The sequence below is a fragment of the Phytophthora sojae genome, assembly GCF_000149755.1.
Source record: "Phytophthora sojae unplaced genomic scaffold PHYSOscaffold_1, whole genome shotgun sequence".
Lineage (NCBI taxonomy): Eukaryota > Oomycota > Peronosporomycetes > Peronosporales > Peronosporaceae > Phytophthora > Phytophthora sojae.
The window spans coordinates 3,938,375-3,954,868 of record NW_009258115.1 but is presented as its reverse complement, the minus strand read 5'-3'; the positions used below and the strand labels follow the sequence as shown (position 1 = coordinate 3,954,868).

General features: G+C 50.1%; 8 protein-coding genes across 8 annotated transcripts; 3 read left to right on the top strand and 5 right to left on the bottom strand.

The window, feature by feature from the left end:
* Positions 1-74: 74 nt before the first annotated feature.
* Positions 75-1,657, bottom strand: PHYSODRAFT_261607 (hypothetical protein; the record flags this gene model as incomplete). The annotated part of the gene is made up of 6 exons (XM_009516571.1): positions 75-125; positions 548-759; positions 820-1,006; positions 1,080-1,293; positions 1,365-1,555; positions 1,616-1,657. The coding sequence occupies 6 exons, from the start codon at positions 1,655-1,657 to the stop codon at positions 75-77; spliced, it is 897 nt and encodes a 298-aa protein (XP_009514866.1).
* Positions 1,658-2,012: 355 nt separating this feature from the next.
* Positions 2,013-2,414, bottom strand: PHYSODRAFT_473615 (hypothetical protein; the record flags this gene model as incomplete). Its single annotated transcript, XM_009516570.1, has 1 exon — positions 2,013-2,414. A coding segment is annotated over one exon (402 nt), but the record flags the coding sequence as incomplete, so codon positions are not given.
* A 130-nt stretch (positions 2,415-2,544) lies between these two features.
* On the bottom strand, positions 2,545-3,806 carry PHYSODRAFT_293399 (hypothetical protein; the record flags this gene model as incomplete). The annotated part of the gene is made up of 3 exons (XM_009516569.1): positions 2,545-3,012; positions 3,602-3,722; positions 3,778-3,806. The coding sequence occupies 3 exons, from the start codon at positions 3,804-3,806 to the stop codon at positions 2,545-2,547; spliced, it is 618 nt and encodes a 205-aa protein (XP_009514864.1).
* Positions 3,807-4,140: 334 nt separating this feature from the next.
* Positions 4,141-4,473, bottom strand: PHYSODRAFT_433431 (hypothetical protein; the record flags this gene model as incomplete). Its single annotated transcript, XM_009516568.1, has 2 exons — positions 4,141-4,233; positions 4,348-4,473. Coding segments are annotated over 2 exons (219 nt in total), but the record flags the coding sequence as incomplete, so codon positions are not given.
* Positions 4,474-6,605: 2,132 nt separating this feature from the next.
* PHYSODRAFT_261622 (hypothetical protein) lies at positions 6,606-8,184 on the bottom strand (the record flags this gene model as incomplete). The annotated part of the gene is made up of 8 exons (XM_009516567.1): positions 6,606-6,931; positions 7,015-7,146; positions 7,214-7,301; positions 7,563-7,570; positions 7,596-7,703; positions 7,790-7,872; positions 7,934-8,019; positions 8,140-8,184. The coding sequence occupies 8 exons, from the start codon at positions 8,182-8,184 to the stop codon at positions 6,606-6,608; spliced, it is 876 nt and encodes a 291-aa protein (XP_009514862.1).
* A 1,352-nt stretch (positions 8,185-9,536) lies between these two features.
* On the top strand, positions 9,537-9,887 carry PHYSODRAFT_293398 (hypothetical protein; the record flags this gene model as incomplete). The annotated part of the gene is made up of 1 exon (XM_009516566.1): positions 9,537-9,887. One exon carries the CDS (start codon positions 9,537-9,539, stop codon positions 9,885-9,887), a length of 351 nt encoding a protein of 116 aa, XP_009514861.1.
* A 4,868-nt stretch (positions 9,888-14,755) lies between these two features.
* PHYSODRAFT_472448 (hypothetical protein) lies at positions 14,756-15,013 on the top strand (the record flags this gene model as incomplete). Its single annotated transcript, XM_009516565.1, has 1 exon — positions 14,756-15,013. The coding sequence occupies one exon, from the start codon at positions 14,756-14,758 to the stop codon at positions 15,011-15,013; it is 258 nt and encodes an 85-aa protein (XP_009514860.1).
* Positions 15,014-15,095: 82 nt separating this feature from the next.
* PHYSODRAFT_293397 (hypothetical protein) lies at positions 15,096-16,491 on the top strand (the record flags this gene model as incomplete). Its single annotated transcript, XM_009516564.1, has 4 exons — positions 15,096-15,615; positions 15,782-15,930; positions 15,959-16,181; positions 16,304-16,491. 4 exons carry the CDS (start codon positions 15,096-15,098, stop codon positions 16,489-16,491), a joined length of 1,080 nt encoding a protein of 359 aa, XP_009514859.1.
* Between the last annotated feature and the right edge of the window lie 3 nt (positions 16,492-16,494).

Sequence of the window (16,494 nt, the reverse complement as noted above, 5' to 3'; positions counted from 1 at the left end):
CGCGACCCAGCAATGCTCTAGATGATCGGATTGCTTGCGTTATCTAGGGCGCTCCGCCACACTTTCACGACAACTTACAGATGCAACCTGGACACCGCAGTATCGGCAGGATCGCGAGGGGTCGCTGTTAATGTAAGTTAGTAGTATCACAACTATTCGCTCATATTTTACAATATTCTGGTTTGGATTCTCTACAGAAGGAAATATCCCGATCTTTAGGACAAAGTACGCCAAGGTTTTTCCCAGCGTAGTCTTCAACCAGCTCAGTATTAAGACCTCAGTTAAGTTTTGATTGGGTGGATCTGACCAATGAGACTGAACGTCGATGGAGCCCGAAGGATCGGCGCCGGCCGCTGGGGACCTCTCTTACCCTATACAAATGTCTATATTAATCTTATCCCTGCAAAATTGAGATAAGAGCGGTCGCCGGTGGGTTAAGCTGTCCAGAATCAGTAGTTTGCAACCGTCGACTGACGGCTTCCAAACCTATAGTGAAATCAAGTCAAATTAGTAAATGTCAATACACGTAGCATACCAAAACACGTACCCTTTCGATCCAGTCCAGCATGACCGTGGCGTCGCAGTACGCGTTCGTCTGCACGGTATGCTCGACGGACGCCGCTCCAAAAGCAGGGTTCAACACCTCTTGGGATACGGGTTCGCCGGGCACACCTGCAAAAACAACAAACGGAGGCAGCTTCTCGCCCGTGGCCGACGCAGCAAGGAACACGGACACTCGGAAGCCGTTTATCGCGCTTCCTACAGGTACGTTCAAAATGTTAGCAAAGCGTCATAATATACTGAAAATGACATCCTTACCTTGCACGACGTCGACCGTTTGAGCGCCCACAAAGTCAACCGTGGTGCGTCCATTCATGTCAATATAGACAGCCGTTTGGTCCATGTTGTACACTGACGCATACTTGTCGGGACCATTGACGTGAGCCAGAATCCCATCCTCCTCTACGGTACGCAGGATAGAGTGCGAAAACACATTCGCAACTTCCTGTAAACATACATAAGTAGTCAAATACTTAGATAACACTAATCACCTTCAATTGAACAAAACCGTAGCTTACCTCCATATCCGACCGTTTCTTACGGCCCTTGTGAGTAATCCGCCGCACTGTCAGCCGATTGCGCTTGAGGAAACGGCGGATGAACATCAAACTAGCCGCCCGGGACCGTGTCGCGAAGAGGGCGGGAGCGAACTTCGAGTGCATAAGCAGTAGGCAGTTGGTAGACACACAAAGATATCTGTTTTTGCGCGTGTTGACAATCCACTCGAGTAGCCTACATTCGTTTAACGACATCAGAATACAATTAGAAAATTTCAAAAGGCATACGTGTTTTGAGAACCATACCTCTGCTCGAGCTCAGGCTGCTGCACGTATACGTGAGCACGCGCATTGGGGCCGGCAAAGCACGGACTGGGGCTCGATTCAGCGATACGACTGGCGTCCTTCTTCCAGCGATGAAGCGTCGACCGGTCGTCCCCAACAGCAGACGCAACTGCCACTACAGTCGCACTTGTCGCCTTAAGCAGCTTGAGTGCCTACAGATACAGAAAATATTAGCATAGCAGTAGGTGCAGAACCTTAAAGTAAATACATACTTGTAGCTTTTTCTTGTTCGTGTTCTTTGGGCTTCTGGGCATGTTGCGCGCGAAAAGTAAATTAGCGGATGCCATTTGCGCGGGCGGAGGAGGGGTTGTTGGTTCAGGGGGCGAGTTGACTTTTTACGTGTAAAAACTATAAAAAAAGTAATAGACAAGGACTTTTTCCCCTGTTGCAATGAACCCGTGGTTTACGGTACCAGCTTCGCCTCACGTTCTGTGCGGCCCAGTGTTCGTGGATAGGCTTGGTCCATGTAGCCCGCCGCTACGCCACTCCGTCAAGCCTTGGCCACACCAAACTTGACTTGGTTCGTCGGGCCAAAATGTGATGTTGCACGAATGTCGTCTGAATGTAGATGTTGCCGTGACCGTCACTCCGGGTAATCACTCTGCAACTTCAGCTTGGCGCAAATCTCGACGCCCTTTCAATGTACTTTGTCAGCCCTGTGTCTGCCGCACGTGACACATACGCTCGCAGCAGGACTGGTATATCCTTAAATAAGGATCGTACGGACTCCCACGAGTCCTCGATCGGCTCCAGTCTCTTCCAGGCCACTAGAACCTCGTAGTCCTTTTTCTTTGGGCACCAGTGATGCCCCTTCAACTCAGACACAGCCAGTACAATTCCTTGAGTTGCTACGTGTTTTCGAACTTCTTCTGTCACTTCGAAGTCCTTGTCTGCATAGTACTTCAGTCTCGAGCCATGTACCTCCATCCATGCTCCCGTAGCAAAGTGTCTGACCACAAAAGAGGGCGTATCGGCTTTCACGATCTGGTAGGGACCAATCCACATCACTACCGTAAATAACGGCGAACATGCAACGTACAGCGAAGATGCATATTTTCGTAAAACTCGATGAGGGATACCTTTTTATGCTAGTACGACCAAAATCGTAAAGTGACACCCCGTCGTACAACAGACCTCCATTTTATTCAACGTCAACAATTCCTTCGCGTGTGGGCTCTGGAGAGGCAAAGTCGCCATTAGCATCGCGGGGGCCTATTGCGACGAGGCCAGCCCCCAAAAACCCGTTGACGATGCTCTCTTCGTCGACCTCCTCCCAGGCCTGGGTAACTATCGCTGCAATCCTACCTCTCTTCTGCGTTGGGGTCGTGAAGACTCCACCTTCTCGTACAAATTGTAGGTACAGCTCCCGGCATCGGTCCTTGAACGGTTTCATGACCGCAATGTCCATAGGTTGCGCTAAGCCTGTGACTCCTGGGGGTACATACACCACCTTTGCGTGCCCCTTGTCTTCTAACGAAGTCTTGATGCATTCCATCTTGTGTTGTATATTTAAACTATCAAGTAGTAAAACACTCGGACCTTGTACATCAGGACTCCAAACATCGTCAATCCACTCTTGCATGACGCGCTGGTCGCAGTAAGGTTTTGGCTGAACAGTAAAGTGCGCCTTGTCCCAGTCGAAGAGGTCCCGTTGCGCTCGAAGTTCGTCATGAACATCGGCATCAGGAACACCAGCGAACACTATAAGGGAGCGCATTTTTTCCCAGTAGCGGAGGCACATAAGAAGACAGACGCCCTAAAGGAGTCCGGCGTCGTCGCTACAAATACGTATTTGTCATGTTAGCAAAACACAAACTGTAACAATAATAAACTGCGACTTCAACTTACATTGGATAACGTTAACTGTGCAAGCGCCCACAAAGTCAATTGTACTGTGTGGGTTCATGTCCAAGCATACTGACGTTTGGTCCATGTTGTATACATAGTTGTACCTATCAACAGACATCCTGCAGGGAAGAATCCCTTATTCTCGATGACATGGACAGTTGTCTCTGCGAAGCGGTCCGTTACAATCTATTGCACATTCAAACAGTCCAAATTTAAACACATCCAATATTATTAACACGTTAATGAATAACAAGTTACCTGCATCCCCTTCCGCGTCACTTTTCCGCGATGAGTGATGCAGCGGTAGGTAAGTCGATCCCGCTTGAGAAACGGAATATGTACATCCTCACCGCGTCCAGGCTGCGCGTGGCTGTGTAGTCGGGGTCGAAGTATCCGTGCGCATACCGAATGCAAGCCGTGGTGACGCAGTATAACTTGGTGCAACGCATGTGCCTAATCCACGCCAAAAGCCTACACAAATATGAGTCATACAGCAATAACAATAGTAATCAACTTTGACACCTACTTTTGCTCCGTCTCAGCCGAAAGCGCCATTGTCTGCTTCTTCTCACCGACTCGGTTTGGCTTCGCTGCTTCTATGGCTTCACGCTGTTTCTCCCACCGCCACACGGTAGCGCGGTCAACGCCGCATGCAGCAGCTACATCCTTCGCCTTCTCCCCTGCAGCAATGCGCTCGAGGGCTTTAAGCTTGCGCGAGATCGTGGTAGTTAGGCGGCGCTCGGGGCCATTCTGGGACTGAGTGGTTGCACCCGAGGAGTCAAGTGTGCGGCTAGCGACTTTTTACGCCCTCAAACTACTTTTTACGGGTTTACTTGATCTCTACTTTTTACAACCTTGCATGTTCGCCGTTATTTACGGTAACAGTTTGTCCTGGTGCTTTTTGGTCAACCCGAGACCACAGCACGTAGTCTCCCACACTAAAGTTGGCCTTTTGCGCACCTCGTTGGTCGTTTTTGTTGCGCTGAGTTTGCCGCTCTCGTTCTTCATCGACTGCCTTTTGCATAGTTTAGACACTTGCACGTAGCGCTTGCAGCTTCTGCTCTATCAGATCGGGCTGTTCAGTCAACTCCAGTACCTCCCGCTGCTCCAAGCCGGAGCAGAACTCGAGCGGGGTTGGCAATGGTAGCGCACAGAACAGCACTACAGGCGCCTTGTTGCCCAGTGAAGGCACAGGTGTGTGGTTGATGGTTGCTCTCAGTAGCGAAACAAACATTGTCCAGTCCCGGATGTCCTTTTTGTACTCCAGACACATCACTCTGAGAACTTGGATTAAGTCACGGTTGACACGCTCAATGCTACCATTGATCCACGGGCTGTAAGCCACCGTAAATTTCTGCTCACTCTTGAGCCGCTTACAAACTTCCGCAAGTACCTCATTTTTAAAATGGGTACCTTGGTCGCTGATCCAAATCGGCGGAATACCAAATCTATCATGCCAATCTAGTATCGCAGCAACTGCAACAGCACTAGACGGCGTAGCGCACGGCACAAGTTCACAGTAGTGTCGCATGATCCTTCAATACTAGTAGGTACTTGTCGTCGCCAAACGATTCACCCACCGTAAGGAAATCCCAATGTAATGCTCCATTACGCTCATGGCAGCGGAAAGTTTCACTCCATGGGCGTTGCACCACCTTTCCTCCTTTAACATGGTGACACAGTAAGCAGGCAGCCAGGAATCTGTCCACTTTCCTGCGTAAGTGGTCCACATGAAAATGGCGTTGAAGGTGCTCCATCATAGCAGCACCGCCGTGGTGACCGTGCGCACCACAATGAGCAATTACCATGAGCCTCTGTAGCAGGTCGTTGCATTGGCTCGGTATCCATGGTCTCTTTTGTGGTAGCCCTGGCCAGAATCACCTCTGACCAGGAAGTTGCTAGATACCGTGTGTGCGTATCGTTCCTGGGCTGAAACAATCTCATCCAGTGTAGGCCACGTAGGGACGGACAAATTCCGCGTTTTTACAAAAGTTTGGGCGGGTAATATCTTATTTACGGGCGGAATGGTAAAAACACACGGGTTATCCGAGCCGTGGATAAATGGCTCCTAGCTTGGGTCCTTGGTTGTAAGATGCAGCATGCCTTTTCCGTGCGTGCCTTTGTGTTTCTTAATTACTCTCACTCGTACTTTTGCGGCTTCAAGCTCAACCCTGCAACCTGCTTCCTCATGGACTCTTCCACCTCCTCGGCTGTTCGTCACTTGGCCAGGCATGCCAATAATACGATATATATATATATATTGCTCACCGGATAGCATAATAAATATTGAATTGCATCTGAATGAGAGAATGAATAAAGTTACGTGTTGACACAGTAAATTACTGCAATCTTGTTACACCTGAACCTACTTACAGGCACTGCTCCACTGTCGCTACATCCCAGTGCGAGCTGTTGATCTTAACCCCCCCCCCCCGCACTCGCGAGGTTTTTCGGTCCCTGGCTTTGATCAATATACACCATGTTAAAGCTGTATACTACATGTTAAAACTATGCGTATTTGATCTAACTATTGCCTTCCGTAAGTACGACACATTTCTATAACCTGCGGGAAACTGGTTGACACAGACAGACGCACATGTTGTCTAAGACGCCCTCGGATGGGTAGCTAAATTTCGACAGGGTGTATATACTACAACTTGCAGTGTCCTTTTTATTGATGGTGAACAAAAATCAAACACAAGGGCGGGTCTATGCCGGAAGTATCCTATGATTGCATCCCAACATACCAGATTTTGCATGCCTGGAAAACACAGAACCTGCTGCACCTAGCTAGCAATCAAGTGAAACGTCTTCCCAACCGCGGGCTAATGGCGCCTTAGCATTATTATAGCGCACACCCTGTTCGGTTTTATTGGATTGGGCCACCTCCCCAGGCTGCATTCTCTCTGAGGGGTGCATATTAGTACTTACATGCGCAATATAACCCTTACATAGCAAAATAGAGTGTCTACGGTGTTCATTCTTTTCAGCTTACCTCTTCTTATACATACCCTGGTACATCGGACGAGATTCATCTTGCATTTCGAGCCACTATGCACAATCATGTATCATATCCTGTCTGATCTGATCGGAGTACCCAGGGCATTGTTGGGGTAGCACTGTCTCGTACGCATGATGGGGAGAGCGGTTCCTGTTAGCAATCTGTAGGCAATCAAATAATCAGTCTAATCCACCATTCTCTGCAATTACTACTCGTTCTTTGTGCATATTTTCACCTACACCTGTGCATTTCACGTAGAAAAAGACGTGCTGTTCTTTTTCATAACATGTAGTCATATACAACGTATGAGTGCGGGGGGGGGGGGGGGTTAAGGAACAAGATCATCTCCAGCATCATAGGGGAGAGGCGGTGGCGCTCATGGCGCAGCACAGCGCGGGCGACGCTAAACAGCCTCTCCACCATGTTGACGTTGGTGGAATCGCCTCCAGCAGCTCGTACATGGCCGGCGCAGCTGCTAGTTTTCGTCGCTTGAGCGTGCGCACAGCGAAGCCTTCCTTGCCCGCTGTCATGCAGTCCATGCCTTCCCCAGGAGCCTGCGCGCGCTTGAATGGCTCCAGCGCAGCGACTTCGCCGTCCGTCAGCAAGGCCGCCTGGGCGTCCAGCACCTTGACGACCGCCTGCTCGAATACGGCGGAGTGGCCAATATCCGCGTCAGTAGCTGTACATAATTAAAAAACCATCCAAAGACATAGTAATTAGATTAAAATAAACATCAGACACATAATGAACGATGTTCCTTACCGAGATACTTGGCGAATGACGGGTGGCTCTTGAGGAGCTCGCCGAACAGGACACGCACGTCCATCAGCGTGAAGGCGTCGCCCGCAGGTGCTTGGAGACAGACTCGACGTCCCGGAGGCTTGCCAGTAACGTCTGCGATGAGCTGAGTGCGACGGGAGGAAGTCCAAGAGCTCCTCGTCGTCAACCGAAATAAACTCACGGAGCATAAAATAGCGCTTGAGCATCGAAAAGGCAGACGACCAGCGCGTGTCCTGTCGAAGGCCAGCGGTCAATGGCGTCTTGGCACTAATTTCGGAATACACCCAAAGACAAACACAGTTTAGTATCAATACAAAAACCAAAATAAACCAGCAAACCGAGTACTTACCGCAACTTGGCTGCTTGCTTCAAAGTTCGCAACTTACGCATAAACTGCTGAACCTCTTCGAGGATGCTGCCAAGGGGCTCCAATTAGTCTCGCACCGCCAAATTCAGGCGGTGGTTGGCGCAGATGATTAGCGGCACGCCAAGTAGGTTTGCCAGCCGCTTATTTACGCCGCGGTTGTCGCCAACTTGGAATAGACACCCGGAGATAAACTTACCAAAAAAGGTAGGAACCTTTTTATCTGTCAGATGGCCGTCAGCAATCAACTGGTCGTCAGGCTCATCCATGACGGGCGCTAACGAGAGTAGCGGGTACTGAGGATCCGCTGTCGTCTCGAAGCAGCCATATACCGCCATATAGTGCTCCGTCCCGTGGGTCCATTCGTCGAGGACAAGGCCAGAATGGCGTCACCAATCATCTTCTCCACGGCCTTGGTCACGGCCTCCATGATGGCGGTCAGCGTCTCGACGGAGATGTGATTTAGCTTCGTGTACCTACATAACAAACGGCATTAGCATACACGTAAACCATCAAAATAGATCCGAAAATACTTACTGACGCATTTCCTTAGATTCGCAAAACGACAGCTGCAGATTGCCCGTGACAACCCAGCGCAACCACGCGTAGCGGTTCGAGGCATTCTGGGTTACCCATGGCAGTAGGGTCCGTCGCAGCGACACTGGCATCGCGTATGGCGCTCTCGTATGCTACGACGACTTCCACTCGAAGCTGATGCTTTCGGCAAAAAGAAAAAGGGTTACCTTGACGACCGACGGATACACGGACGCTAACAGGAAGGCTGTCATCAACTACGTGCTGCTCATGGGCGATCTGACCATTTTTCTGGAATGCATCTACACCGGCTCGGACACTCATAACGCACCGTTCTTAGCCTCCGACATCCTCCGTGTCATGGCCTAGGTGGACTTCTTCACGATTGCGTCTGTTGTGACGGACAACTCAGCCACGAATCGCCTGGTTTGGTCGACGCTGCAGCAACAGAAGCCCAATATGCTGTATCTCGCGCACGCTGCATCTGATGGTCAAGGATCTCGTGGACCGGCTGGGCGCTCGCTGAGAATCGCCGGAAGCTGGTGCGGTTCCTAAGGAAAACTCAGCAACTATGGTATGAACTGAAGCGACTTCAGCACATGCAGGGTAAACTGAGCCTCTCCTGCCAGTGGATACGCGTTGGGGCACCATTGAAGTATGTTTCGTGACGGTGCTGGCTTCTGAGCAGATTTTGCACGCCTTAGTTTCAGCCCGAGGATTTCTTCGTGCGAGAGCCAAAGAGCAGAAAGCAAAGCAACGCCACGCCACGCTTGCGATACCGTCGTGTCCAGGGACTTCGCTCAGCAGCTGAAAAGGCGATCAAGCTCCTGGAAGTTTTGTCGAAACTCCAGAAGGCGTTTGAGAAGGACACGATAACGCCATCAGACGTCTACGGCATGTTCCTCAACCTCCTAAAGAGTTCAGGAAGATAGAGATACCGCTCTCGTAGCTGGGCCAGATTCAGCAGATCCTCGACGAGCACTTCGTCTTCGTCTACGGGGATGCATATGGTGTCGCCTACCTCCTGGATCCTCGCTACCCCGGCCAAGGGATGGACCAAGAAACGCGCGACAGCGTTCACGAATTAATCGCGAACTGGCACATAAGTGGAGAATAAGAAGCGACGACGGTGGAGCAGGTCACGTATCTGGGGGGCCAGAGCCCATCTACGTTATGTACTTGCATGCGTAGGCATACCTCCCTCGAGGCTAGGCTTATTAAAATTCCGATTAAACATATAAAATTTACTATTAGTAGTTCTCACGGTTGGAAGGTCCGCAGGTTTCATCAGCCAATAGGATGTACCTGCAAACCAGCAGCCAAACCTGCAGCAAGTCACAAAGTATGCTGGCTAACCTGCAATTCACTTTCTGAACACACCTGCAGGTTTACGCTGATTGGTTAGATTTACCTGCAACCAGCAAATCTACCAACCGTGAGAACCACTATTATATCCATTATACTAAACAACAGTAAAATAGGCGGACGGTTGCATGCGATGTTGCACATTGACTTGCACACAAGCTGCCGCTACTGCTGCTACTGCTGCTATGCCTTTATCAGTCTGCGATTTCCTGTCACTATGCCACCTTCCTAACAAGCCACCATGACCCCGCAAAACGCCCGCCAGCGCCGCTCAGCGCGGTTTGCCTGCCGCGACGACCGCGTTTGGCGTGTAGGCCGGCCAAGCGCTCCAGTGCCACGTCTCGTTGCAACAGGAGGCGCTGACGGGAGTGACGACAAGAGCGATGACGATAACTTCATCGCCACAGGCGGGATTGGCAATGCCCCAGCCGTACCGACGGCAGATGCCTCTGTGGTGCGACGCCTCTGGGCAACACGCCACATCAACCAAGTCACTTTCTATCTAATCCAGTGGGAGGGCTACGACGAGATCACATGGGAGCTCGTCGCCAGATTTGAGGTCGCCAACCGCGACTCAGTGTGGGAGTATTAGTCCACACGTGGGAAACGCTGCCGCCTAAGGTCCCAGCGCCCGACTCGGCGTTTGGCTCGTGTTCGAGGTAATCATCATTGTCTGTTTCTACTAGCTATCTATACTAACAGTTATCTGTATTGCCTTAATCCGGAATGGATTCACGCGCCAGCTAAATTAGCTTAGCGACAGAGTAAGAGGCCCCCTGCATGAATCTTTTTAACAATCACAATAAAACCGGTATATTCCTAGTTTTACGCGTGGGGGGGTTACCGAAAACCTTTATTCTATTACGCAAAACCGCTCATTTTACATCCCTGGTGACAAGTTGGATGGACCACCCACGTTGGTGGCCGTATCTCGCTCAATTTTACGATCGATTTCGACATGTTTGAGCCTTTGTTAGTACTTCTCTGTCCCACCAATTTGTAGGTAGTTGTTTTTTTTCTATCATAAGTTCGCCTACACAAACAACCCAAAGCCCAGCATACCCGCGTTGTAAAGCCCGTGGTAGGGCGCTGTTCACAGTATTTTTTTGCAATGTAATAACGGCTCTTAGCAAGTAAATAACAACACAAATGCAAACGCACCTCTGAAAGAAATAAGTTTGTTTTTGTAATTCCATGGAAAATTAGTGATATAAAACAAAAAGGTTACCACGAGATTGCTCCGACTTGGCGACTCTGTACGCAATAGCACAAGCACCAGAAACATGCGAAACACTCGAGATTTTATTGCCTGTTATGCTGATATCGGTCAAGTCACATGGTAATTTTATCCAATCAATGAGCATCAAGATTTTAGGTACATAATTAAATAATATATGTTCCGATTTAAAAAGTGGCTCTATTGATTAAGAATCTGAGACGTCAGTGCCTTGTAGCCATTTTCTATAGTTGACACTGTCGTTGCAAGCGACGTTGGACCGAGACCAGTCGGACCGACAGTCTTACGAACTCGAGAGAGCTTGAAATCATATTTTCCCTCGTTAGAGATAATGCATTCCAACACGTTTTGCAAAGTGAGGAAGCATTTCTCAATAGTTTGGTTTTTAGCACTGCTAACCCTTTAGTGATCAATATTATACTTGGATTTTGTATACTGAAGTACCTATAGTAAAGTGTAAAACATGCATAAAAAAAAATGCTTGGTTTTGCTCCGCACCCCGCAGCATAATATATCATTTTGCAGGGGTTTACCAATAATTATTGCAATTATTGTTGTAAACCTCGCAATATGCTTGGTTTTACGCAAGTGAGATAATAGGTCAAAATCAATAGAGGGGTGATTTGATTGGATTAAATTTGTAAACCAAGCATATTGCAAGGTTTTAGGACCACCAACCACAATAGGGTTAAAAGCGTTATCTACTGCTTCAACGAGCCCATCGATCTGATTTGTTGGTTGCCGATACTGAATCGCTTGAATAGAGTTAGAAATCCCTAAATCAAGAATATTACACTCTGGTGAGCGAGGTGGCTGGCACAACATTTCGATATTCCAGCCACCTTCCTTACCAGCGGCGAGGACCTTACCATGATCTTCCTCCACATGCGGGCTTGCGTTATCCTGTTGGACACGAATAACACAAGTATTCCGACCTGTATACGTAAATAAAAAAAGTTAGTTCAGATAAATAAGTCAAAAGTACTTCCGAAATAACAAACTTACCCGGCCATTTTGCACGAATAGCTGGAAAAACGTTTTCCTTGAGCATCTCCACGTACACTTTACTTGACATGCTGATATTTGTGGTAATCGGCGTACCGGCAACTCGATTTTTGGAAGTTTTTTTTGCCTTGGTGCGCTCAACAATGGGCCAGATCCCAAATTTTCCGTCAAAATATGTTTTTCGTGAAAAATCATATCTGGTCTTGCTACGGCTGCGAGAAACATTACCTTACCGATGTAGCGTTTGTTTGAACACGAACGGTAAGGTAGTGTTTTGTGAGCAGCCAAGTAGTATCGAGAAGACGCCTTGTACATATTGAACCACTTCTCATCTATATGAACTACATCATACATAGCATCAAAGCGATACAAAAGTCCGCCTTTGGAGAACATTAGTTGATAATTATTTCAAACAATGTTTTCAATTACTAACATCAATAATAAATAACGCAAATTCCTACCAATTGGGCGCTGCACTTGGGCAAGAGCCCACGTCAGCCTCTGAAGCTTGTGTGCGTCCGTAAGCGCCGGCTTGACCCTCGAGATGAAGCGCCGCAGGACCTTGGACTTGAGGTGCCTGTGCAGCGTGGATCTTGGGATGCCGGATACCGCCTCGAAAGCACGCAGAGTCTGTCGCTGGCAGAGCGGCACGGCCGCAACACGCTCGCCCACCTCCTTGGGGCTGAGACGTGTCGACTTGGGCGGGTACGGCCGCCGAGGCTGCACCAGCGCGGCGGGATCGCCCCGAAGACCCCAGGTGGTCTCGACGGCAGCGCGGCTGAACTTGAACAGCTTCTTGGCCCGCACGATGGTCCCGTAGCGGAGGCGGCCTTCCTTACTTAAGGTGGTAAGGAAGACCACCACTGCAACGCTTACTTCCGGCGTGATGTCTTTCGCTCCGACTGTCCTTCGCGCTGACTGTCCTTGGCATTTTGACTGTAGGTTCTGCTGTCTTGGGCTCCTAACGTAGATTAAGCGCACGCACCAACCGTTTTACGGTGGCCTGATGCGAGCCTCACCTCAAATAATTATATCCAATCAAATCATTCTAACATATTTAAGAGGTACACAAAAAATCAAACTACCTATAATTGGTGAGACAGAGAAGTAGTTAGACTAACGCGCGCGATTTTGCAGTCTGTAATGCAGCCAGCATACAATGTGGCGGTTTTGGCACTGCGCCAGGTTAAAGAAACCTCGGTTGGTGCTGCCCATTGACCGGTCGCTTCCGGCGCCGGTTCGGATGTAGACAATGCATAGCCCTTGTAGGCTAAGGCTATAGCGCCACTCTTAACCTTACGGTCCGGGTCAACTATACAGTCACCTACGACTATACTGCCCGGCCCGCAATAGAAACGGTACACAGACTAGCGCAACCCAAGCACATGGGTCAGCAGACGCGAACATCTTTGCGCCCCGCGTATGGATGTAATAACAGCCCTCTTACATACACACATACTACCAAGCATATGCGAAGAGCTGACCAGGGTCTACCCGGTCAACAGTAGAGGTTCATCCGCTGCGGCGAGGCCCGAGCGTCCAAGTGTAACGGCCAAACGGCATCTGCGACACGTCGTTAATGACACAGTCACCATGATTATACACACAACTGTGGGTGTGCGACGTACCTGGGTTGTAGTGCCAAACTGGTTACGACATTGGCGCGATTTGGTATGACACTACCGCGTGAAACCTAACCCAAGTCCGCGGTACTGACGCTGCAGAAGCCTTTCGGCTGGGTACCCTACTGAAGCTCGCGCTTTCCGAATATGTCTGCCAGACGGGTGCATTGCTAACCCCTTGTGGAGCTATTGCGAGATCAATCCGTGGAGTACTATCGCCCAAAAAGAACCGAATCCCCGCAATGATCGACTAGCACTCCGAGTGTTACTGGCACCTCGATCAGCTCCAAGAAATTGTCCGTGATGGTGTACAAGTACGACTTAAGCCCCCCCATCAAGGCAACTAGAGCGATCACCAAACCAAGGGTCGAACGTCCAACTCCGCAAGGAGCAGGATTCCTGGCGCTACCAAGTCCGAGACATGTATCTACGGGTGTTGCGGCCCGAGATTGAATCAGCCCCTTCGGAGAAGCCGACAAAGGCGACGACGATGCGAGCGTTTCCGACCGAACGATTCACGACCTCTCGTACCCTGAAGCCACCCCGATTAAAGCCTACACAGACCAAGAGATCATCACAAGGCCAGACTACGCTCACTGCGACGCCGTTGCTAGCGAGATAACTCGTACAAAGCCGTTCCGCCCCGGTGTCGAAGTCAAGCTGATGACTGGAGACATAGCATTGGGTTTTCGTAAGATCAGCATACACAACAAGAGTGTCTACCTCACCGTTTCTAAACCACCCGAGAAAGTCGAGAAGGCAGTCGAATTGTTCGTGCAGCCTACCCCGCTTCGTACCTCAGCCGTAAGGCGTATAGGTCACTTATGGAAACCTTCGGCACATGGTTTCCTGTAACCACGCTGCTCGACCCTTCCTCCAGCGACTCCAAGTAAGGGAAAGTCAAATTTACCGCTTAGACGGACTACACGAGACAAGCTCTACTGTGGTTGGTAGATTATACATCTAAATGGCGTGTCGCTGGAGTACTTCAACGCTCTTTCGCCCGCTGACACAGTGATCGAGACGGATACATACGAGGTTGATTTGTGCGCCCTGGATGCGCGTCATCTAGCTCAGCACTAACATACGCATTCTTCCCTGACAAACTGGATCATATTCACGGGGCCAAGCCTGGTGGTTCTAACGCGTTCGACATCGACTTCTAGAAACTGCTATCGAGCGTATTCACGGTTCACACACGAGGACAACGCTGGCCTACACTCGCAGCGCAAGGCGGGCAACCACACCACACCTGCTTCCGAAGTGCCTGGCAGGACAAAATAATGCTACGAAATCCCCTCACTCAGCTTATCAATCAGCTCCTCTGCTGATGGGAAGGATCTTTTCATCTCCAGGTTTTAACGTCTCACGTCTCCCTGGGCCCGACCATGCTCGTATCGACGCCGGATCCCGCATACCAGCTAGCTCGTATTATGTTTGTCTCACTAACTCCGCGCTGCTCGCCGCTCACTCACAAGATGGTGGAGCACGTGACCAAAACTCACCCCAGCGAGCACCAGCTCTTCCTGGACCAACAGAATTTGGTCGTAACAACAGGCGGTGGCGTTCAAAAGGTGTGCGCGGCCCGCCGTCTCGATGATAAGCTTACAGACGTCGCTGACCCCGAGAAGACGATTCCCATTCGTTCGATCACGCCTGAGCAGCAGAAGCAAGTCAACATGCTACTTCCGAGGTGTATTGCGCCACTTTCGGCCGCTAGTTATTGTAGAATACGCAGGTTTCGTGGAATTTGTCTTCTTCATCACTCAGGAGCTCGGACGCGTGGAAATTGCCTTGCCCAACCGTCAAAAAATACATTTCGCTTACAATCCATTACATCACCGACCGCTCTGAATCGAGAAACTGGACCGTCGAAGCTCGTGAACTTCCCGGAATCCATGATGGCCCTGCTATTGCTACGGTATTGAACGAGGTGATGCAAGAATTGTTGATGGTCGAGGCGTACTGCACACGTCTTTTGCGTGACAAGGGCTCGAACTTTGTTAGTGCTGCTGCAAGGCTGGGGGTTACCGACATGTTTTGCGTCGCCCACTCTCTTCATTTGGTCGTAGCGGGGGTGCTGATAAAGAAGAAGAAGGAGGAGGAGGAGAAGAAGAAAAAGAAGAAGGCGAACAAGCCAGCAGGCAAGTCGGCGGGCACGTCGGCGGACACGTCGGCGGACGAGTCAGTGGAAACCCCGGCGTGGGCGGGGCAGGTGGCCAGTGAAAGTGCCGAGCCTATTCCAAAGCACCACGAAGATGAACAGCTCTCAATTGAAGAGCGCGAAGATATGGAAGCTCTTCGCGACCTTGCTTGCGACGAAATGGACGAATATCTGGACTCTGCACTTTTGAGTCTCGAGCGCGATGAACTAGATGCTGTGCGTGGGGTAGTTCAGCAGTTTCTTATGCTGTCAAGCTACTTCAGAAAATCTCCAAAAGGTCAAAATCGACTTGGTGCGCGCCAGGTTAGGGCCCGTGGAATCAAGCCAAGCGAGGTTCTTCGTGTGCAAGTGGACTGTCCGACGGGATGGAATAGTTGCTGGGATATGTTGCAGCGTTTGGTCGTTCTCGAGCAAAGTCTTGTTAATTTCTTTCTTTGTGCATTTGAAAGGCCCCGCAGGTCGCAAGGAGTTTGAAGGGATGGATTCAAAGCTGCGACGCCCTAACGCGTCGGAATGGCTGACGATCAAGTGCTTATCAACTCTATTGGCGCCGTTTGCTGCTGCTACAACTGCGCTCAGCGTACAACAGTATCCTACTCTGCATTTGGTGGGTCCGACGCTGTATAGTCCGCAAGCACTTCTCACGGAAGGACTTGTTTGCAGCGCACGTGGCCGTGGCGGGTGAGAAGCCGTACGTAGCGGAGCCGGAGGTGATGATGAACGAGTGCCGAACGATGATTCTGAAGCTATTCAATGAGCGCTTCTCCGAATTGGAACAGTGCGAGCTCGTGTGGGTTGCTTATCTTGACCCTTGCGTTGGAAAGCGAATGTCACACCTTAGCGCTACTGACAGTCAAGGTGCGGTCAATGGGCTCCTCGCAGCGGCACGTGAACTGGCTCAAAAAGCGGAGGGAGGCTCAGTCACCAGACTCTAATCCAGGGTGCGCTTCAGACATCTTTTTATACAACGCAGGCTGCAGGCAGCTTCATGGATGATCTGTTCGGGCCGGATGAGGTTCCTCGACAACGATCTGATATCGACAAAGAATGTGCCGACGAGTTCACGTTGTATTTGAGCGATATCAAGACCGTCCGAAGCACAGACGACCCGCTCTTGTGGTGGCGCATCAACGCTTCCAAGTATCCCCATTTTAAGTCGGCTTGCTAGGAA